Source organism: Cynocephalus volans, chromosome 13, assembly GCF_027409185.1.
Source record: "Cynocephalus volans isolate mCynVol1 chromosome 13, mCynVol1.pri, whole genome shotgun sequence".
Lineage (NCBI taxonomy): Eukaryota > Metazoa > Chordata > Mammalia > Dermoptera > Cynocephalidae > Cynocephalus > Cynocephalus volans.
The window spans coordinates 102,898,721-102,923,659 of record NC_084472.1 but is presented as its reverse complement, the minus strand read 5'-3'; the positions used below and the strand labels follow the sequence as shown (position 1 = coordinate 102,923,659).

Sequence of the window (24,939 nt, the reverse complement as noted above, 5' to 3'; positions counted from 1 at the left end):
GCACCCCGAGGGACAGCGCGAGAGCCCCTGTTCCCGTCAGCGGACCGCCGCCCGCCCTCCGCCGTCCCCCTCCCCGCCTCTCCCCACCACTCCCGGCGGGTGCCCGAATCCGGGCGGCGGCGGCGGGCGCCGCGGGCGATGCCCCTGCCCGGCTGCTCCGGCGGGCTGCAGTGCGAGCGGCGGCGGCGGGGGACGCGGGGGGCGGCGGCTGCGGCGGCGGCTGCGGCGGAGGGGCCGAGAGCTGGTGGCGGCGGCGGTGGTCGTGAAGGGCATCGGCGGCGGCGGTGATGGCAGAGATGATGTGAGTGCCTGCTAGCCGGGGACCCCGGGGCTGCCGAGCCCCAGGCGGGCGGCCGCGGGAGGCCGGGGGCGGCGGAGGGATGCTGCGTGCGCGGTGCTGAGCCGGGAGCCGCCGCCGCCGACGACGACGACCGTCCGGCGGAGGCTGGAGCCCGGCGCTGCGGCGGCCGGCGCCGTGCGAGCCGGGCCCTGTGTGGGGGTCCCGGGCGGCGGCGGGGACAGCCAGGCCCGGGGGCGTCTGCGATGGTTCTCAACGCCCCTCCCCCACCCCACCCCGTGTGTCTGTTTGTCACTTGCAGCTGAAGATGGAAAGAGCCCGGCGAAGGGGAGGCGGCGGCGGCGGCGGCCGCGGCCGCGGAGGCAAGAATGTAGGGGGCTGTGGCCTAAGCAAGAGTAGACCCTACCCCCAGGCCCAGCACCCCCACTACCCCCACTACGCCGCTTCAGCCACCCCTAACCAGGCTGGGGGCGCAGCCGAAATCCAGGAGCTGGCCTCCAAACGAGTGGACATCCAGAAGAAGAGGTTTTACCTGGACGTGAAGCAGAGCTCCCGGGGCCGGTTCCTGAAGATAGCCGAAGTGTGGGTAGGCAGAGGCCGGCAGGACAATGTCCGGAAGAGTAAGCTGACCCTCTCCCTGTCGGTGGCCGCGGAGCTGAAGGACTGTCTAGGGGACTTCATCGAGCACTACGCCCACCTGGGCCTGAAAGGCCACCGGCAAGAGCACGGCCACAGCAAAGAGCAGGGCTCCAGGAGGAGGCAGAAGCACTCGGCGCCCTCCCCGCCCATCTCGGTGGGGTCGGAAGAGCATCCTCACAGCGTCCTCAAAACAGACTATATAGAGAGGGACAATAGGAAATACTACCTAGACCTGAAGGAAAACCAGCGGGGTCGCTTCCTGAGGATTAGACAAACCATGATGCGGGGCACTGGCATGATAGGTTACTTTGGCCACAGTTTGGGCCAGGAACAGACTATTGTCCTCCCGGCACAAGGAATGATTGAGTTTCGTGATGCCTTGGTTCAGCTGATTGAAGACTATGGCGAAGGGGACATAGAAGAACGAAGAGGTGGAGACGATGACCCGCTTGAACTCCCAGAGGGGACTTCTTTCAGAGTGGACAATAAAAGGTTCTACTTTGATGTGGGCTCTAATAAATATGGAATTTTCCTGAAGGTAAGTGAGGTGAGGCCACCTTACCGTAATACTATTACCGTTCCATTCAAAGCTTGGACAAGGTTTGGGGAGAATTTTATCAAGTATGAAGAAGAGATGAGGAAAATTTGCAACAGCCATAAAGAAAAGAGAATGGATGGCAGAAGGGCCAGTGGTGAAGAACAAGAATGCCTCGACTAGCGTGAAATTGAACTCCATCAGGCAAAATTTTTAATCATAAATTGGCTAAAAGTACTGATCCATAATCATTTGAAGAAGTCTTTCTTCTTTTTTGGCCCTTTGTTATTAGTAATACCTCTAGTAGTTTATACTTCAAGAAGTCTGATTCTCATGTTATGTAATACATAGGTCACTATAATTCTTATGGGAATTACAGCCTTCCCAGAACTAAATAGTTTAGCTGCTTCCACTGCTCCAGACTATTGAAGTATGCAGATCAGCACCAAATGTGACATTCTGACCTTCTAAACACCATAACTAAGATATATATTGCACTATGACATAATCCTGAAAAAAGATACATATACTTAACAAGGAAGTGTGAATTTCTATTTAACAAGTTCCCCAAAACAGTATTCCATTCCTACTTCATTAAAAGCTACTAAGCTTACCTGTAGGACAGTTACCACAGAAACAAAAGTTGACCTCAAATATAGTATAAATGTATTGATTTATAAAAATACAAGTAGAAATATATTGTGCATTGGATAACTGAGTATTAAACAGTACTGTTAATGGATCAAACTTTATTAGCTGATTAAACATTAAAAATACAGCATCATAATATTTCTTAAAAGTTACTATAGTATTCTATAGTTTCATATTTTGTGGTAACCCTACAGTTTATAGTTGTCATATTAAAGCCATGGGAGAGTTTTAATTGGTTATCCTAAGCTAGTTGCAATTGCATCTTCACCTCTGTTTATTGTATCATATATTTTTATTGACTTTTCCAAAGTTTCAGGAATTACTTTCATGTCACTATTAAGTGGGAGGCTTCATCCAATGGCTTTGCTATGGAGATCTTGGTGTTTTAGCTTTTATATTAATTTTAAGATTGTGAGAGGTTTTTTTCCCACAATATATCACGGACTCAAGGTGTTATATTTTATGCTTCTTCTTTAACTTTTATTTCAGAGGGGTTGGTGCACCAGTTAACTGATATAAAAATATATCTGTAATAATATGTTTTAGTAGCACTTTTGCACTTGCTACCTTTAAAACCATATCAACACTTCCAACATAAACCCAGTTTTTACAGGTGTTTTAATTCCAGAGGGGAGAAAAAAATATTTTTTCTAAAAAGCATTTAGAATACGAATTTTCAGTCTGGGAAAAATATTATTTGAAGATTGGTTATAAACATATTTGAAAGGAAAATTCAGGCATTTTCAAAGGTGCTCTTTATGATCCTTAAAGAGGTTTACATTACACAAGACTCACCCATTTACCTGTATTAAAAATTACTTTCCAGAAATTGCCACAGCAATTTCTCAGCACCTAAGCAATTTTTGAAACAAGTGGATATAGTGTATATGTGTACCAACTCACCCTCTATTAACTGACTGAAACTTCATCTGCTGAGCTACGTTTTATTCTGAATGAAATTGTCTTTTATTTTGGCTTTATTCACCTCCCACACAAGTTCATATAATCGTGTTTAACAGCCGGAACACTGATTTCAACCCCCAAATATAGCTCTCATTGATGAGAGCTAGCTGCATGGCTTGAGATCAGAATATAGCTCTTCTTTTATATAAATAATTCCAAATTATTTTAGCAATTTTTTTCCTCCAGATGTTTTCCCCCAAATACATTTAAGTAAGATCACAAAGAAAACTTTATGGTTTGAATTAAGAAAATTAGTTTCATTGGTTTGTGTTACTTAAGAACAAATAATCAGTAACTCATACATAGATGCAGTGTTGGTTTGCAGATTGTATTTCACATTTCCTCAAGTAGTATGAAGGAATCTCATTAGTTCATTATAATTGTGGACCATCTGGATCACTATGGAACAACTGAAGGTTAGAAGATAATGTTAGTACTAGAGTTAATAGCACAGGTGAGTGTTGGGACTCTAAAAGTAGCAAGGATTTTTAAACAGTCCTAACTGTAAAATAACTTTGTAGGCTTGCTAAAAAATAGTTTTGGTATATGAAGGCATGATGTGCACTTGAATTACCATACTACTGATTGTTATTGCCGCCCATCATAGTGCCTGTTAATAATAAGCAACCTATCAGATTTTGGCAAACTGGAGCTGTGACTATTCCAGGGTTCGATTGTTCCTATCATTACTGCTAAGAGTGTATACTCCCTCTTAAAATCTTCATTCCTAAAATATTTACATCCATTAGGTGTAAATGATTTCCTCTTTTGGTTTTTAGTCTGATAAGATTTGAATGTGTATTACTATATATGTATATAGTAATACATATATTTGTGTATATATACATATATGTATATATGTATTCATACACACAATATTATGTCAGACTTAAATATCTTTAATTCATTGTATATAAATATTATTAGTTTAATTTTACATTGATCATTTAAGTAAAGAATTAGTTAAGTAGCCAAATTTTCTACCTTGTATGTATACTTTAAAGTTTTTACCATCTCAAAGCTACAAATTGGATAGATAGATATACTGGCAATTAAATATACTCTAGAATCATTAAGCCTTCTGCCAGTCCTTTTGTTTCATTTTTTCATGGTTAATTTATTCTTTGACAAATGAAATGATACTATGACTTTTTGATACTTAAAATTCCCAAGAATTCATTAGCCATAATTAAATATGATCCAGTTCAAAACTCTGGTATTAGGACATATATCGCCATGTATTTTACAAAATAAGCTACTATTCTTATCTGTGCAATATACATTTTATTTATTGTCATTTGTAACATGAAAGGAGCTGCAAGTGTACATGGCATTCTTCAAAATAATAGGATCCCCGCCTTGAGACTAAACTCTTAAGGCAAGTGAATGTTAGAAGTAAAAAAAATGAGCATTAAAATTAGTAACCAAAATCACTAGTTCACTGTATAATTCTAAAACACTGATGATGTTTGCACATAATAATCCAAGCATAATGTGGTACAGACTCAAAACTGTAATAATATAAGCTAATAGTATGAAAATTTGGAAACGGGTTCCTCATAATAGTCGGCATTGTGCTCCTAGCAATTGAAAGCAGCACTAATCTGTTGCTTATATGCAAAAGATGCAATGTATTATAAAGGTATTAAAGTTCTGCCACATTTTACAATTTTCCTTATTAAAGCCCCAAACTGCCATGTCCCTTAAACTTGAGTCAAACACAAACTTATTTGCACTAAAGAGCATGGCCAAAAAAAAATAAATGACAGGGTGGAAAAGCTAGTTGGAACCTCTTGAAATAACTGGTTCTAATGGGAGAATTTCACATTTGTTTATTTGAAAGCTGTATGGTCCAGGCAGACAATCTGTCAGTTCACTAATTTAATAATGCACTTTACCTTTTGTATATAGAAGATGTACATTTATGCCACTTGACAGGTGGGATGTGTTTCAATAACTATGTAGTTAGAATCTGTAGGATGATCTCTTGCATGTATTTGTTTGTGTGGGAACTGTTGTAGTAACAGGTTTCCATTAAATCAGTGTAATGGAGAAGGGTAGAAGATGCTTTTGAAACAAATCCCAGTACATTTAACAAAGAATTTTAAAGTAGAGTTCATATTTGTATTCTTAAGCCCTAGAATAAATTTTTAAAAAACTGTTTCTAACCCAGATTAGTATTACAGTTGAAACCATATCTAGTTGAGACTTCCCATAATACCTTGAAAGTTAATTTTGGGAATTTGTCCAGACAAAAATTTTTCTAATGATTCTGTTTCATTGTTGATGTATGTTTAAGTAACTAATAAAAAGACAGTACATGGTACTGTACAAGAATTAAAAGGATGGTTAGCTGATATGGCATTGTTTAAAAAACACCCAGACTAAAATAATGAAGTTTCAAGTTAAGAAAATACAAAGAGACTAAGAACAGTTGCTAAAAAAAAATATGATATTTCGGAATTTGCAGAAATACTAACCTTCACCAACTCAAGAGGGTATTGGGGGTTTTAGTGTATCCTTCCATCCTAAAAACTTCCTAAGATGTATATTTGAAAACTAGATAATTGTTGCTTAATAATAGGTTGTGTGTACTTTACTGAGAAACACTGTGTACTAACAGTTCATCAAGTGTGCTATATTTACTGCATTCATTTTATATCTATAGATAAGAATACATTATATATAGTCATCCTATCTTAATAAACTCATGTATTTATATTGTAATTTTGCAAATATTTTCAGTAAAATAAACATTTATCTGAACTGTACAATTTAAAGAGGATGAAATTGGAATATGCCCTCAAGACACTCATTTTTAATCAGCAGCTACCATTGAAAGCTGGTGTATGTATTATCATTTCTTTAAATTTTGATTCACGGTTTATTTTAATATTTAAGTGAATAGGACTTAATTTGAATTTTAAGTGGTTTTCTGAAAATAATTTTTTCATAAGTGTGAGATATCTTTTCCTGCTTATTTCCAAATGTCTTTCGTTGGAACTATTTATGAAATCCTATTCCAAGCTTTATGTAAGGGCTTTGCTTAGTCACCGCTTAGTTTGAAGTCTGTCTTTACCAATAAACACCAAACATCTTTGGCAGGGTACAACGAGAATTTAATATTGATTCTATACCTACAGAATAATACAGGTACAATATTATCACTGCCAGATCAGATTTTTAAGATCTTTCTGAAGTTCCCTTAAAGATTTCTTGAATTTCCTAGAGAAATGGTGGCTAAAGGCTCACCCATCAGAGGAGGAGAATAAGGATGTTAGCATGCTGTCCAGACAATCCATTGTCCACAATGCCATAGCAATAAAGTGCAGGGAAAATGTGTTTTTCCCAAGTAAATGTCATGTGAAAATTGGGTTTTGTATCACAGTCACTCTATCATAAAGAAAATGTACCCAAATTTATGTAGGTAGATCTTAGAAAAATATGTTAGTATATTTTCTCATATAAGGAAAAAATGTCAGTCTTTGTTCTTATAATAAATATGATATATGAAATCATTTAAATTTATTTTAGTAGTGGAGTTTTAATCAATATTTTTGAATAGGGAAAAACCTACATATAGTACAAAATGTAAACAATCAGACAAGTAGACAGTGGAAAGTGTCAGTCAATGTTATCAATTTCTTGTGTATACTTCTAAAGTTATTCTGCATATACAAACATATGTGTATATATGTATATTCATTTTAAACATACAAATGAAAACATAAACTATCCTTTACCTAGTACTATTAATTTCAGATTTGTCATTTTAAGTGATTTTTTTTCCTTTTACTTAGATATAATGCTTGATCTAGTTAACATCATTTAATTTGAACTTTATTATTACATCAAGGGAACATCAAGGAAGTTTTAAGTGAATCCCATTGGTGTTTACTTAAAATACAAATATATTTATATATTAATTTTTTTAATTTACAAATATTTAGTTTATCCTGCTATTTTCTCTTCCCCACTCTTACCTTCCCATATTCTCCTCTTCCTTCCCTCAAAAAAACTGGTCTTTTTCCTGCAGTAACACAGTCGAGGAGTGGCAGAATATTAGATAATTTAACAAAATGTTATTTTAGATTAACTATGTTCTCTCTAATGAAAAACATTCATATTTAAAAACTTTAACAAATTATCGCTTTCAGTCCATTTTTACTAATTCTGTTACTATTATCTTATTTTTACCCAAAGACCTTGCCATTATAAGAGCAAATGAGTGTTAGAACTATAGTGAAAGTTTATGTTATGACTCTGTTGAAATCTTTTGGTTTATTAACATGAAGCTTTTATCTTTATGATGAGAAAAGTATAAAGTTCATTTAGCAACTTCATCAAATCCAAATCTAATCTAAGAGATAACTCTAGTCCTGATTGTTTAAAGCATTGATTTTTCATTGAAGGACCCAGAATCTGTCAGAAGTGCTTGGGACCAAAAGCTGCTGTGATGGTTTTGGGAAAGAATGGAAATTAGGGAGCTGTGAGGTTACAAGTACTGCTAAATCATCTTCATTCTCTGCTGGAAGTATATAAAATAGTAAATATAATTGTTTAAGAATGAAGTTGGCATTATTACTGTCCCTGAAAGTATAAGCAAAACTGCTTTAAAAATTCCCCAAGTCCCCTCAAAAAAAATCATAATACTGTTTTCATTCCCATCAAGGTGCATTTTAAGATCACTTTTCTATTGACCATCAAGAAGAAAATTATTGTATGAAAAATTAAAGATCCCATACTTGAATCCTGAGAGATACTGTCTAGTTATAAATTAAAGCAGCCAGAGTAAAAGATACAATATAATTAGAAATATTAAAAAGCATGTGGGTGGAGGAAGAATTTTTTAATGGCTTGGTATCTAAATTTTCTGAAAATGTTATAAGGTTTAAAAATTTAAAGCATTGATTTAAACTTTAGAATAATTTCTCCATAATTGGTAGCATAATTTTCTTTTTGTAAGATGAGAGCAGTTAGAAGACAGGGTCCTCTTAAACATATTTTAAAAGCATAAAAGAGTTTGTTTTTTTTATTTTAATGATGAATAACTCATTATCCTTTACAGAATCTATAAAACTGGTGATGATCTCCAGGTATTGTTTAAGCTTAAAATGGGTGTGTGTGTGTGTGTGTGCGCGTGTGCGTGTGCGTGTGTGTGTGTGTGTGTGTGTGTATTTCTCCTTTTTAAAGACAGGGGTCAAAAGGAAGGTAAATTCACCTTTAGGAATGAAGTTTGCTTAAATTTAGGCTAAAAAATACTAATAATTTTCAATTCTTAATTGAAGGACCATGTTGGTGCTTTCTAGTAAATTATATTTTCCAAATTTTACCTTCTTTTGACTATTCCTTGTGAAAAATTGCTTATTTTTATTGAAGCCAGTGACATCCACCAGTAAACTAAAATATAATAAATTAGTGCTGCTACAGTGGAGTTATTTTGAGATATGAAGAAAATAACTTATTTAAATGGAATATATATATAGTTTCTTCTTTAATATTGTTGACTTATTTCCAAGATTGAACAGCAGATGTTTGTCCTCTCATTTCACCCCCTTATACTTAGTTTCTGCAAGAGTTATTCTATTCAGAGTTTTCATATTCCTAGGAAATAATAGGGATAAAGAAAAGGGAAAGTAATCCCTTTTTTTAAAGTGTACTTAGTACTTAAAAGCTCGAAGTGTGTAAGATTTGTTAAAAAGAAAAGAAATATTATTTGTTGGTTTTTGTCTTCATCAAGATAATGGTATAAGTCTGATTATTTTATCTCTTCTGATTAAAGTCAGAATTTTTTTTATCTGAAAGTCCTGTATTCAGAAATATTTAGCATTTTATTTTTCTTAGAGAAAATGGTTCTGTAGGATAATACTCTTCTTCGGGATTTTATTTATTGTTTGTTGTAGATTTGATAAGGTTATTGCCTAAAGTTAGCAAATAGAAAAGAACAGAGAAGAGAAAGGTAGTGGCTGATTATTTTGCTTGCCTGTAACAGAAGTATTCAGTCTAATAGAAATGAGAGAAATCAGTCATTCTCAAAAGTAAACTCCTGTTTATTTAACATTTAGAAGGGCATTTTGAGAAAGAATAATAAACCTAATTCAGTCAATGTATGGCATAACCTTAACTTCTGTGGGATAGTTTTCTCATATGAAAAATGAACAACGTTGTGCTAGAAGCTAAGGTTCCCTCCTATTCTAAACTTTTTAAATTCTCTATCAGTGGAGTGTAAAAGAAAAAAATAGATGGAGAATATCAGAGTTGGAAAATATAGGAAATTCTCTCTTTATATTTAAAAAAAAAACTATAATAATGCAGCAACCTGTGATGAGACCCAAAGGAGCAATGTAGAAATGTGAGTTTAAAACATGTATGTACCTGTTTAGACACACAAAATAAAATTTTGTTCCTAGTGCCTGTTAAGGCCAAGTTGTTGTATACTAACGACATAACTATCCTGTACTTTAATTTTGGGGTTTTTATGCAGTTTTTTTTGCTGGCTGGTATAGGTCTTGAACCTTGGACCTTGGCTTTAGCAGCAGCACGCTCTAACCAACTGAGCTAACCAGCCAGCCTTATACTTTAATTTTTTAAAAGAAATGTTTTTATTATCTATATGAGGTCTCATTCTTCGGAAGGAACATTGCTTGTTTCTTCATATTCAGTAATCATTTCTTATATTCTACGTGGCAAAGGAATTTTGAAATTAACATGATTTCCTGAAATGCCATTGTTCCTGAAATAACCATAAATTGCAATGCTAAATAATGCACTGCAACTATCATTGTAGTGGTCCCTAATAATCAAGCACTTCCTTCTATCCCTTTTTCTTCAGTCCTGTTGATTATATTCTGTTACAAATAATGGCGTTTAACAAAAAACATCAGGAATGACACTGACCTGTGAACAGTATTGTTCTGTTTTAGAGGACCTGTAACTATGGGTGTGCAAAGATTAAATGTCCTAATGATTTGTTTTTTTAGTTTATGGTTGGTAGAGAAGAGAAGCAGCACACAAGGTTTTTGTCTTTGAGGCGTTTATTTAGGGACCCCAGCCCTCTACTATGCAGCCACCACCACTGCCAGCAGAGAGGATTAAAAAAGAGTGACACCTTTCTCTCCAGACTTTTCTTTTGATGCCTATTTGTTTATCAAAGACAGTGTTTAAGAGTAACCTAAGTATACTTTCAAGTGCGTATGCACGTGTGTATTTTGCTAATTTCAAAAATATCTGTGCACATAAAGTTCCATCATGGAAATATTCCACATGATAAACAGTCTTTGGCCTGGTGGTAGTTCACAATAGCAATTTAGTTGGTCTGTTTTCAACAATTCTGTAAAATAAATTGGCTGTTGCAGAAAATTTTTTCTTTTCTCTTCTCCCTCTCCTCAAAATAGCAGATACAGTTTATGTTCTTGTTTGCTTCTTCTTCAGTGTTGTTTGAAATCTAAGTGGAACATGAGAAAATAGTTTAGGTGGGCAGTTCTTTACCCTTCTCATTTTGTAGAAATTTTCCTCAGCTTCCCATCAAACATTCGAAGCAACTTTACCAAAAGAACACACCTAAGTTAATGGACACAAAACAGCTAGACAGGAAAAATAAGTTCTATTGGTATACAGTCGAGCTAGGCATCTATAATTAACAGTAGTTAATTATATGTTATCAAATGGCAAGAAGAGAGGGCAAATGTTCACATCACAATGAAATGATTAAGCTTTATGATAATGAATATGCTAATTACCCTGATTTGATCATCACACACTGTATACATGTATTGAAATATAACTCTGTACCCCACAAATATGTATAATCAATACAATTCAATTTTAAAAAAAAACCTAAGTGCCAAAACTACCCAGCAAAATAAAACAACAGAATCAAAAGATAATGATTTAGGAGTAAGGATAAAGATATATACAGACATCCAGGTTCAAAACACTCCTTATCATTTGCTAATTTACTTAAGATACTGATGTATTTTATTTCTAGGTTCTTCAGATTAGCAATGTTATTTATACCAATGATTTCATAATCTAGAATAGGACAAAATCCATTGCTTCTTAGTAAATACTCCAAAAAGGGTATACCGTGCTACAATAAGGAGTAAAAATAGAATTCTAAAATTCCATCAGTCATAATCTTCTTCCCTCCCATACACTGTATCATATTGGAAGTGGGTAAGGCATTAATTTCTCTCACTACCACCATGGCCCCACTTCATCCTATGTATTTGTTCAGATGACAATTGAAACACAACAAAGAAAGACCAGAGCTGCTCTTTGAAAATTTAGGAATTGCCCTATGAGCTAGATCTATACTAGTAGGCTCTAAGAAAAAAGGGCTATTACTTCACTCATCTAATCTCAACACTTTTACTGTGTTTGCATATAACAGTTTAGGATGAATAGAAAACAAATTTCACTTGGGATGATATGGACTGAAAGATCAGTAACTCCAATTTTTCAATACACAGTGGATCTTCAGGAAATATTTTTGACTAGCATGACTGATAGGTAATTTCAGAAATGAATTTCACCTCTAGAAAAGTTGCACCATAACCATTTTCAAAGAGAGGGTAGTAATAAAAGCAAGAGCCAATTAAGATTTGTTAGTACTAAGAATTATTATTTATTAAATACCTACTATATACTAGGCATTGCTAGGTCCCTTATATCTACTATTTCTAATCCTCATAACAACCCCATTATCCTCATTTTCATATAATTTTCCAGAGGTTTAGAAACTGGTTTAATATTTCAAAACTAGTATGTTGGAACCCAAACTGACACAAAAGCCAGAGGTCATGCTTATTTAGTTAGGCCAGGCTGCCTATAAGGCTTATTTTGAACCCAATCCACCCAACTCTAATAAAGCACAATCTATCCCTAACCTCCTCTAAAAATAAATCTGCCCCAGATTACTGGGAATTATTTTATCCAAAACTATCCCCTGTATATAGGAGTAGTCTCACCAAGAGACGATTACTTACATGAAGATTCATTTAATTGGTACAACTGGTCCTAACAAATACAACTTATTTGATCATTAGTATAATTTATAGGTTGAACCTCTAATCCTGATCAACTATTTCAAATGAATGTCAGTAATTTTTAAAAGGGATCAGATGATGAGAATGTAAATGGATCATCTCAATCCTATTCCTAAAGAAGAGAGGAAACAAATTACTACTCTGTGGTTCTACGATTTCATTTTCATAAACCAAAAACAACTGGTTAGGTTAGATTAGTTTGGAAATAAATCTTATCAATATTACTGAGAGTTTTATTGATTTCTGACAGCTTTTTCCTGACTTCTTACTGACTGCTCACAACTTTCCCTGCCATACTCTTCCTACATCATTACATTCCTTTTCATATTTAATTACCAAGTTTCTTCTTTCCCTTAACTCCTAAGGGATAAACTGAGATAGCTGCCCTATTTACAGATATATATTTTTCTCCATTACTCTAGAGCAGAGGTTTTCAAATTTTAGTGTGAAGAATAATCACCTGGAAGGTTTGTTAAACTATATATCACCAGCCCCATTTCCAGAGTTTCTGTTCAGTAGGACCAGTGGGGTGGGGTGAGGATCAAGAATTTGCATTTCTGACACATTCCCAGGTGAGTAGATGCTGCTAGTCAGGGCACTGCACCTTAAGAACCACTGCTCTAGGTTGATGAGATTTTACCTTAGGTACAAGATAGTGAAGGTCAAAACAACTCTAGTAGCTTGGTTGAAAGAAGACTGAATGATACTCATTCTGCCTTGAGAAGTTTACAAATCTTAAAACAAGAAACATTTTTTTATAAATTAACTAGAGTTTTGGTAAAAAGAAAAAAAAAGTATTCCATTTTTGCACGTTAGTCTTTTTATCACATTTTATAATCTTTCTGATTCCCTTTCATTTTTTGACAGCTATCTCAAGATAAATCTGATAGGAATTAACAATTATGAAGGCCTATATCAAAAACTTAGCTTTCAAATGTATGGGGACTGAAGCATATTTTAATTTATTAAATAATTCTGGTTCATACTCTTAAATCTTAGTAAAGGAAAGTGAATAATTTCTCTACTCAAGAATTAATGCAAGTTTAGTGTATTAAATATTAAGACTTGAAGGGACCTTGGAATTACTTTAGTTTAATCCCTTAATTTTACATTTTGTGACACACATGTAGCTCAAATAGTTCATACTTACTAGAATAAGGTAAGAAAACAATTTAAAAGCTGAAAATGCTCATTATCTCTCTCAAATATGTAAGTGATGAGAAATATACTAATTTATTTTAAAAGCATGCAGTATTTTTACCATCTTCCTGTATCGTCTCAGGAAGAGCTATATACTGTAGTGCATTTATGATACTTTCTTCTGATCAACAGTTGCACACATTGCTTTAATTTTAGAGATATGTATAGACGCCCAGCTAGCTCACTCAGTAGAGCATGAGACTGAACATTTAGAGATATTTCACCTGAACACTCATTGAGCATATTATTTGAAAACATAACTAACATATTTTAAAATATTTATGTTTGCCAACCTTACGGACATTCTGTAGTATAATAATGTGTTCATCAAAATTAATAAAACCATATTTTACATATAAATCTATAAAATTAACATATATAACTACACATAAATCTCTTAAGAGCTGTCATTCTAGTGGATCACATCCTATCAGAAATATGAAGTTAATTCATACATAGAGATTTGGCAATACTGCAAGTTCATTGGCTTCTCTTTCCAGCTACTACCCTTCAATGATTAGTGCAGCAGAACACTGAAAGAGTTCCTAATTGTGAAAAAGATTGCTGACGTAACAGGTAGTCACCAACTCTAAAGGATCATTATAGGCAGTGCAACTTTTTTAAAAAGTCTCTATTCTGTTTGTATTATAGGCACAATGTAAATTTTACATTAAAAAATATATTTCTCAAAATTATAATCTGAAGCTTCACACAGAATATAGATGTATAGTCTATTTCAGCTCAGTATGAGGGCAAACTTTAAGAATAGTCTTACTCCCTATTACTGGAATTATTTAAGGTAGAAACTAGACACGCACTTAATGTAGGATGCATAAAGGGAATTAATAAATCAGAAAAAAAGTTGAATTGTTATTACTTCAAAGATTCTTTTCAACTCTGAGAGACTCAGAATTTATTGGCAATAATACTTGGAACTTTTGCACTTAGGTCTTTTAATTTACCAGGTTGTGTAAAGTATGATTTCAAATTTTTCAGTATGATTCTGAAAACATATTTAAAAACTTATCCTTTCCTCCCACCCCTCATTATTGAAAAACAACATAAGAACTAGTTTACAAATTTTCATGAGCTTTACTAATTAAATGAATTAATTAAAAGAATTTTCATGGAATTTTCCCTGCAAAATTAAGTCTACCTTTTATAAATTTCAAAGAATTTTTTTACCTTTAATCTTTTTTTCCAGAAAGAAGTATGTGAAGGAATAAATTTAGTATTTATATTGCTATTTCAAAAGTACCTCCTGCAGGTTTGTTTGGAAAGACATGAGCCTTAGGGTAAATTGGGAAACCACATTACTGGATATTGTCAAAGTTTTTCTTTATAAAAATTCAGGTTAAATTCTGCTTAAAGTTTTAAGCACTTATGATATTATCACTTTCAATTTTTTTCTTGCATTACTAATTAAAAGGGAAAGAAACAACATAGTTTGCTAATTTTATCTTAAACTTTCTGTTTCAGAGAACAAGTTTCGAAGTATGTTAATTGTTGCTGCAATTGGTATGTGTGATTCTCTCCTGAAGAGTTTAAGGCTTTGTGAAGGGTGGAAGGGTAGCTGTAGCAATAATACCTAAATTCAGGATCTGGTGTGAGCCACTATGAAACTCAGTTCTCCCTGGCAGTGTCTCCTTTTTTCCTATCCGTTCTTCCAGTCATCTGTGCTTTCCTGTGATACTGTAACATTTCCAAATTTCAAGTGGACAAATAATAGTACGTTTTACAGAGAGTTCTGAGTTGGTTGAAATGTATTACACCAAGGTCTATAAACTATATCTATGTTACACTTTTCTAAATATTTAGCTGAGCAAATTTTACTCCTCCACACAAATATTACACACACACACACACACACACACACACACACGATGGTACTTCAAAAAGTTCAAGGAAAAATATAATTAAAATATGGTATGATCGTTTCCATGAACTTTTTGAAGTACCCTCATATATAAAAACATTTTATGTAAATTATAAAGAGAGCTGCCCTAAAATGCTATGTTGAAAATGTAAAGTCTGCATCTACAGTGAAAGAGAACAGCATTCATGCCAAATATTTGCTATTTGTCATTCCTGCTTTAAAACTATAAAAGTTCTCCTTGTAGCTCTGTAAATTTCAAACTTAGCCAGATAGCTGGCGCTTGCAGCACAAATTAGCAAATGAATCACCTAGGAATGTGTCTCTTCTGATACGTCAAAGAGATTGTTTTAATCCAATAGTCCCTCCTTTAAAACAGCAGAGAATCTCCACATGCCTCTGAGGATCTAGAAGACTCATGGCGATGATGACGCCACCAAGTATTAAATTCTATATTTGCTTCTAATGAGATGTGACCTCCATTAAAATGACAGCAGTTTCTCCCTTTAAAATTCAGTCCAGTGATTCTCAAACATTAGTGTGCAGTGTATTAAAAATGCAGGTGTGCTGGCCCATATCCCCAGAGATTCTGATTTGGTTGGTCCAGAGTGGGGTTCATAAATTGACATTTTTAGTTGTCTTGCTTATTTTGATGTAAATGGTCTGGAAGCCATTCTTTGTCATGAACTTAGACCGTGGAGCTTTGACTTGTATATTTTCTTCTATATCATTTTTCCAACTGAAATTGCTTAAGTTTTAAAACTGTCAGCCATGATGCCATAGGATGATGAGTTTTTGGTTACAACATTAACAAATAATATCTAGGGTTCACCTTAAACACAAAGAGACTAAATGCATAAATCCAGGTATTTAATCTAAGATTTTGTATTATCATATTGGCTAGCTGTCTGGACAATGATTACTGGGAATGCCAGTTTCTCCCCACCTCCTAAGTCCAAATTCAAACTGTTCTTACTTGACCCCAGAATGGTCACATACTCTAGATTTCACAACCCAAACATTCTGAATCTTTACAGCCCAAGTGAAGTGATTGGTCTTTCAGTATCTCACAAGTTGACCCTCTAAGTCTCTAATGACTTTTCTTAACCTTTTTTTAATTGTTGCTGTTGTTTTTTATATATAGACCTACAATTTATTAGGGGTAGAAAAAATATCCTTAGTCAATCTTTAAATGCTTTACTTCTGGTGGTGTTTTTTTTAACTGTGGTAAAAAATGCATAACAAAATTTATCGTCATAACCATTTCCAAGTGTTCGGTAATACTGTGTTCAGTAGTGTTAAGTATATTCACCGTATTTTTGCAACCAATCTCCAGAACTTTTTTGTCTTGCAAAACTGAAACCCTACACCCGTTAAACTCCCCATCTCTCCCTCTTCCCAGACCCTGGCAACTACCATTATACCTCTCAACCTTTTTTTTAAATAAGCAAACTTTTTTTAACCCTTCTGCCATCAGTAATGAGTTTATAGTTATCGCTATTTAGCTCTCCAAGTATAAACTTTATCTCCTGTATTGTTATAACTCTCACATACAAAAAGATTTACAATTACAAGGCAGTTTTGCTTATATTAAGATAAGAGATCCTTATAATCTTTGGGTGACTGTGAATGAAGGATATTTTATTCTGGAAACTTCTGCACTGATTTACAGGGAAAGGTAAGCCTTTGTTTCTCCTGAGACCTAGGGGACTCCTGATGGACACTTGGTGCTTGTTTGTTTATGGAAGGTTTGAGGTTAGAGATACTGGAGCAACTAGACTTAAATCCTAAAATTTCCATGGCTTTTTCCTATGTACATTCTAGGATCGTTTTCCCATAACACGTTATAACTTATGTAGTAGACTGGAAATTTTTCTGGAATTTGACAGTGTTAATGTTCACTAAATGATTTCAAAATCTTTGCTTAAAAAAAAAGACTGTTGCAAAACTTAAACAAACAAAGAAAATCTTTGCTTAGTTCAATATGAAACTGAAAGCTTTAAATAGGTTTATTGGAAATATAATTTGGTAGGAAATAGGTATAAAATTATAATGCATTTTTCTGCAAATGAACTGTTTCAAATGTTCTTTTCAAAATCATTGGCAGTAAAAACAAAACTCAACCCAAGAAACACATTTCTAAAACTCTTATTCTTCAAAAATTTTTTTCAAAAAAATTTCTCTTCCTGTTAATTAAAATTTTTCACAGAAATCAATAAAGTTTAAAATCCTGCCAGCGATATACATCTAAATAACCAAAAATGCAATAATTATGAGTATACTGCTTATGATCTTGCCATAGGAAAAAAAATGTTTCTTGGTCTGTCTTTTCTGGGCTTAAATTACCTTGGAAATAGTAAAAAAAAAAAAAAAAAAAAAAAACTAGTTGATCATGACTCTTGGATAATAACTGAATCTTCATTTTACAAATTTCACAATTTGTAATATCAATGCTTTCATATGACTTTTTAAGACAAATCATATTCATTTTGAACCATTTTTAATAATTCCATTGTTTTGGTAGCAATCAAATTTTTCTCTAATGATCTGCTGCAGTGTATTGATAACATTTACTTCAAAGAAAACTCTTTAAAATTGAATTTCATTATTCCTTTGATTTCCATTATGAAATTAGAAATATTTTCTTACCAAGGAGAAAAAAAATCCCTTGAATTGAAAAGATTTGGTGAACGAGTTGTGGTGCAGCTGGTTCGGCAACATATTAAGCAATTCCTTTTTTGTCTTTTCAGTGCTCTCCTCACTATTTAAGCTCTTTCTTCATTGTTCACCATTATTACCCCTAAATAACAGAAATTCTCTTAGCACTATGCACTCCTCAGAGCACATGCTGCCAGCACCCAGACCTTAACCTCCCCTCTGTTTGTGGTCTCTAACGTAAGTTAGGCTCTAACTTTGCCACTAAGAACCTTTATGTAATATCGTGTTCCAGCCTGAAAATTCCCCAAGTTCTGAGCCTTTACTTCATAATTATTTGCATACTTTATCAATTCTGATATTAAATTTACTTAGAATGAAGAATCCCTGTCTGATTTATAATAACTAAAGTTTGCATTATTGTTCTTCCAGCATCGTTAAACTGTACTCCTACTTAAGGGAGCCTTTGTGTCACTAGATGACTATGTGTGATTTGGTTTGTTAATCACCATTTATTGCTTGATTTGGGGGGAGGGATGGGGGCCAGTACAGAGATCCAAACCCTTTAACCTTGATGTTATCAATTCCTCGCTCTAACCAACTGCGTAACCAGCCAGCCCAACTCATTTTTTTAAAAAGACCCAAATATTACTTTTAATGATATACCAAGCTGTAATTCAAGCAGTGCCTTACATTAAGGTGGTTTGCATCTGCCTTGAGACATATTACATAAAGTGTAAATTTTATTTGATAGAAATGTTTTATATTTTACGTAGAAAAAAATTAACAATCTTCGGTAAACATGAAACTTGATTCTTAAACTTGATTTTTAGTAACTCAATTCTAAATGGCAAATTGGTAAGTTTGTTACAAAATACCTATAAGCTAAAGTGAATGTGAATGCTAAATTACTCACTATGTTTATGCTATAATTAATAAAGCCATAAAATTTTAGTTGTATATTATTTGGACTGTTATTTCAAGCATTCGTGGGATTTAAAAAATCGCTAGTCTTGCCTTTGACCTCAAGGTGTGAGGCAGTGTACAGAGGTAAGAGCAGCGTGTTACTGTTCAGAAGCCCAGGGTCTGTGCCTACTAGCTGGGCTTAGCAGTCGTTTAACCTTTGTGAACCCCAGCTTTCTTATCCGTAAATTTGGAACACTTTCTGTATCGCTGGAGTCAGTGAAACTTCTCTTAAAGTTATCTTTGACTTCCTTCTGTGGTCTCCTCTCTTTTTTCTCCAGCTCCTCTTTGTTTCGTCTGACATTTATTGACCATCCTTTCCTTCTTAGCACCTTTCATATTTAGCTATGGCTGCTTTACAGTGTTTCACTATACTGTTTCTCTAATTTTCCCAGTCCCTTTTTTACCCTGTCATTTAATTCACATACATGTACATCAAAATGTTCATAGAAAGATTCATATTATCTTTTAATTCTATTTTTCCACAAACTTTTTGGCATACCTTCGTATATACATATATAAATTGTCTTGGAACTAACACAGAAACAAGTTGATCATGATATATTTATCTTTTGGCCCTGTGCACAAAAGCTTTAAATACACAATTCTTCTAATTCCAAAAGACTTCTTTAGGTATACAACCTTAGATTTGATTGAATACGTTTTAAACTTAGTTTCCCACATAAAAATTCTATTTCCTTCACTGGAATTTAAGTTTAAAACCAGAGAGTGTTTCTTCCTCTTTTGTATTCCCCTCTGCAGCTAGTGCTGTGCTGATTACTTAATTCATCTTTCTTCCCTTAATCACCACTGTTCCTGTTCCTGTTCCTGTTCCTGTTTTGCCTTTGAAATCTTGTTGCTTCAGCATCACGGCACTTAAACCTAAATGGCAACAAGCGGTAATGAAAGCAATAATTTGAAAGCCAGACCAGAAATATTATGTCATATTTATTTCAAAGATGACTCACAAATTAAGGTGCAGTATACTATGGGATCTTTTGCTTCTTGCACATCCTAAATTTTACTTCAGAAATATCCTTTTTCTTGCTTTATTAAGTGATAAATGATGCTGTTCTTCTACTTATTCAGTAGACTTTGAGTGCCTGCTTTGTGCCAGGCCCTGTGCAAGGGACTAGGGATACAGTAAGTTATAAAAGACAAATACTTCACTGCCGCTAGCTTTAAGAGTGCCATGTCTAAAGTTACTTGATTTAAAGCAGCTTTTGGAGCCTAATCAAACTGTCATTTTTTTCATTCAACAGATATTCATTTGATTATCAGCCATGTGCCAGGCAGTATGTTGGTAAATATGAGAAGTGTATTTAAAGCTGTCTATTATAAAATGCTGTACGTTATTTTTCCTTTATCAATTTACCCTTTAAATATGGGTAATTATCCACATTCTGTCATAGTGCTCAAATTGTATTTCATTGATGCAGATTTAGAGAAATACAGGAATACTATTTAAACAATAATTCCCCCATTCCAAATCTCTCTTCATGTCCTAGAATGAAAATAACAATTCTGTTTCATCTCTGAAACATTGCCTACTGTGCTAAGTGGTAATGACTTCCTGAGCCCTAGGTTGGAGATGATTGTGAAGCACTCCTATTCAGGCTCATCATAAAGGCTGCTGTGATTTCTGCATGTAGACAGGGAGTTGATGTGGAAGGCTACAAGGGGTGATATACATATGACATATTTGCCCTCCGTGGCCTAGGCTTTTGTATTCATCCTCACTTTAATTTTATTTCAGTCTCATTGCATATGCAATACAGTCACAAATATCTTTTCTCTTCATACGTATGAATTGACAGAAATCCATCAGTGTTCTCAACTATGATGACTATCTCACCAGTGTCTTAGCCAAATGGAATAAGCCTGATTCTACCCTGGCTATGTTAGTAAATCATTTTCACTGCAGAGACATTGCAATGAAGACCATTAAAAGATAAACTCAATGACTTGTGACTACAAAAGATTCATTTGTCCTGAAAGTTTTCCCATACCTGGTCATAAATTATGAAACATTTTCTAATTAAATTAGAAATTTAGTAGAATTGATATGGAACATTAAATTATAATAACTTACATATAGTTTGAAAGTTCTTTCACATTATATCTCATTTCATCCTGATGAAACTACTGATTTAGATTAGTTCAATATCATTATCCCCACTTAACAGAGGAAGAAAACTGAGGCCCCAGCAGATGAAAAACAACCTGCTGTAATCACTTAGCTACCTTATAAAATACCAGGATTTTAACGAGACCACTGCTCATTGAAGCCTCCGTAATAAGATGATAGAAATTGTAAATGGTAAACTTGACATCAAAATTTGGTCAAATTAAACACATGTCTTTATAGCTAATTAAATAGATTTTTGAAATGCATTCTAGGTATTTTCTTGTTTCCTCACATCCTTAGGCTCAGTTCTGCTCTCAGTGTGTTCTTGGTTTAGGCCCTGGGGGAAGACAGAGCAGCTCATCATCAGTGCTCATGTCTGTGCACCAGCCACTGGCCTAGATTCTGACCCTCTACATCAGCCTGTGCCTCCAACTCTGAGCCTCTGACTCTCTGTCCTGTAGTCTCCCTGTCTGAGCTTCCCACCTCATCTGACCTTCCAGAACTTGATCTCTATCAAGTCCTGCTGTCATAAGTCTTGTCATGGCACTTGCATTGCAGAGTAGCCCTCAAAAATGTTATTATTCAGAAATTTTAACAGGTAAAACTACTTTGTTTGTGTAAATTCAGTTACTTAAAAATCTACCAGCGAATCTTTTCCCTCTGCTCATGAACAAGAGATGAATGACCACATAATAAGTTGGAAGCAGAAACATGTTTGAAAGGAGTGTTCCAGGTTTTTATCAAATTAACTCAAGAACCCACATCTTCATTTATATCATTATACATTATGAGAGTTGTTAACAATGAAGACTCTAGAGTACTGCAGTATTCTCATTCAAGCACACAAAATTTAGTAGTGTTCATTACATTGCAGAAAATCTAAATAATACGTATTAGAAATATTCCAATTTCAATAGGATTAAAAGTATTGTGATTAAAGCTCTCTTAACTAAGAAATGCTTTTAAATAAATGACCTTGCTCCCTGGCATTCCCAGGTATGCATGGTTTTGTAGTATTACTGTGAAATTGTCAGGCTGAATTCTAAATACTTACATACAGATTGAATTATTCTGTCTCTATATTTATGGCTGTAAAAGTTTTATATTAGTTTAATCTGCACAAATTATCTTATAGTTATAAAAAGTCAGATTCATAGGCCTAGGATTATCAAGAAGAGCTTAGAAGTTCCACATTTGCCTTTTGCTATGAAAGGAATAAAACGACGATAATTTTGATCCACTTCCTCCACCCTCTTAAGCAGCAGTGGTAATTTCAGCTGTACTTTTAGGTACTGAGTCCCCACAGAGTTATCAGGCATTCTCAGTGGCTAGTACAGAATTGTAAATAGCACATATTTTGGTGTCAGGCAGCCCTGGGTTCAAGTCCAAGTTTTGTCACTTACTGTGTAATTTGTGGCAATTTATATAACTTCATAGAGTTGTGAGAATTTATTCATGCAGCATTCTGTTTATACTTATCAATCACCTGCTATGTGCTGAGCAATCTTCTAGGTCTCCTAGGTATTAATAACGAAATGTTAGGTTCCTTTCCTCACAGAGCCGGAATTCTCTTAAGGAAAATTAAGTGTCTTAACATACATGAAACTATTAGCAAAGTGACTTTATGATAAGCATTTAATAAATATTAATTAACATCATTATTAATTCTCTCCAACCCATAAAATGGATGGTTCCCCAGAAAATATAATAAAATTACACAAAATTGGAAAGGAGCCTCCTTTAACCACAGGAACTCAGGTATAGCAATAGCAAGAGAGTTCGGTTAGTTATATTCTTTTCCTGAAGCTGTTTTCAATCAAATATAAAAGCATACAATTGTATAGGCAAAAATTTCTCGGACAGGAATCAAAAAGCACTAACTATAAAACAAAAAAATGATACATTAGACTCCATCAAAGTTAAAATTTTCTACTCATCCAAAGACATCATTAAGAAAATGAGTAAACCATCCACATACTGGAGAATATCAAAGCATAGTTTTATTCCTGGAGAAAATCAGAACTGCTTTACTTCCTTTTTTAAAGAGATGTTATTTAGGCAGTTTGAATGATTTGGGGACCAACTGCCCCAGCACAAAAAGGATTACACTCACCTATTTTATTTTAGGTTTGGTGTGGGTAGCCATAGTGACTTGACAACCTCAGATTTTCTTGTCTAAATCTGCCATCAACTTTGATTTTTTTTTTCCCTGAAGGAATCTTTGGGAATAATATAACACCTTCATTTTATGAGATAGGAAGAATATTAAAGTTATTACGTGACTTGTTCCAAATGACTTAACTAGTCATTTCAGCAATTGAACTAGACCTTATTAAGTGGTCCTTCCACTACCCAATGTCTGCTTCTCTATCGCTTTGCCTCACATCAGTGGGACACAGTATGTGGGCTTCATTCAGAATAGTTCTGTTTTTCACTCTCAACTAGAAGAGTTTTCTCACCTGTTTATTTTAAAGTTAAAAACATTATTACAAGATTATGTTTGTGGGTTATACGACTCTGAAAAAATAGCTTTTTTGAAAGTTAATGGTTCTTTACTGGTTTCAGGATGGTAAAGAACCATTATAATTGAGGCTTCTACAGACCATCATCTTAATACGGAGCTTTTCCTCTTTCGTATTTAACCATGTTTCTCCTATCTTCTGGCGCTTGGAACTCTGTCTTCCTTTGAGACTTATGAGCCTCTAACTTCTCACTCTCAGAAATGTGTACATGATCACATGGAGCTATCCATTCTACTGACTGCGTATGTTTTATTCACTGTAGAGAGGCAAATAGTGTCCTTTTGTGTCATTAACTGAATTTTTAACAGAAAAGTTTATAGCTAAGAATTCATGTTGTATCAGTTTATTGTTGTTGTTACAACTGTGTCAATTTATATTTATGCAATTTTTATGTTAACAATAGCAGTAGCAGTAATAATGACATGGCTTAGGGATTTCAGAGGTTTTTGGTTTTTGGTTTTTTACTAATTAAGTGTGTTCCTATGCTTTTTGCTTTTTAATCATAGTGAATTTGTAATGTGGAGTAAGAAGTCACTATGTGGGGTAAGAAATGGCAATTTGAGGGATTAGAGCATTCATTCATTTATTCACCCAAATACTTATTGAGTTCCTCCCATAGACCAGGCATTGTACTAAGGAAATTGTTTACTTTTTAATTTTTTTTCCCCTTTAATCTCTGCTGTAGATGATAATGAGTAGTAAAATTACATATTTTAGATGTCTTTATATGATATATGTGGATGTGAAACAGCATAAGATTTGGGGGGGGTTGAACTGGAATTACAAAAAGAAATTAATTAAAGAAATAATTGCCTGGATTTTGTTTACAGTTTTAATTTTGCAGATGAATACTTGGCATCACTTGCAGATACATTATGTTTAGGATATTACTATTTTCTTCTCAGAACCAATAGAATTTTCTGACTTATTTATTTTTTAAATTGTCAGCGCAATAAGGTTATTTCTGTAGGAAACTGGGAATTCATTTGATATTTGACTCTGAATGTAACTTCTTTAAAGCTGATGGACATGTGGCCCTTAGATTTGAAGCAGTGAGGTAGTCATTATAAATTAGGGCCCAATCACTAGCATTCAAAATGTTATATACCATATATGCACTTGATTACCATATATGCACTAAGCAGCATAAGGTAAAATCTTGTTTCCTCCTCACCTAAAAGTTTTAAGTGATTCAGTTTCCTTTCTATACTAGTGGTATACTACTACTCCACCAGTAGTCGCTGATGTAAAATCTGTGTCCTCTGTTGATAATTAGTATGGATTCCATTCGAGGATATGTTGCTGTCTGTAGGACAGCTTGAAGGGAGAAGTTCTGGTGTGAAAAAAAGAAAAATGCCAACCAAACAAACTCTGATGCTTCAGCAATAATATTGTGTTTAGTCGTAATGCTTTTTAAAATTTTTATTATGATATAATTTACACAGGGTGAAATGCTCAGATCTTA

General features: G+C 34.7%; 1 protein-coding gene across 2 annotated transcripts in view; it reads left to right on the top strand.

Moving 5' to 3' along the window:
• Positions 1 to 234: 234 nt before the first annotated feature.
• The window catches only part of PURG (purine rich element binding protein G), a 33,038-nt gene continuing 8,333 nt past the window's right edge, over positions 235 to 24,939 (top strand). Inside the window, exons 1-2 of one of the 2 annotated variants that reach the window (XM_063077482.1) lie at positions 235 to 301; positions 600 to 1,475. In XM_063077482.1, the coding sequence (XP_062933552.1) occupies positions 606 to 1,475 (870 nt within the window). In that variant the 5' untranslated portion in view covers positions 235 to 301; positions 600 to 605. Of the gene's footprint in view, positions 302 to 599; positions 1,656 to 24,939 lie in introns of those variants that run through there. The other variant, XM_063077481.1, reaches the window with a different exon arrangement.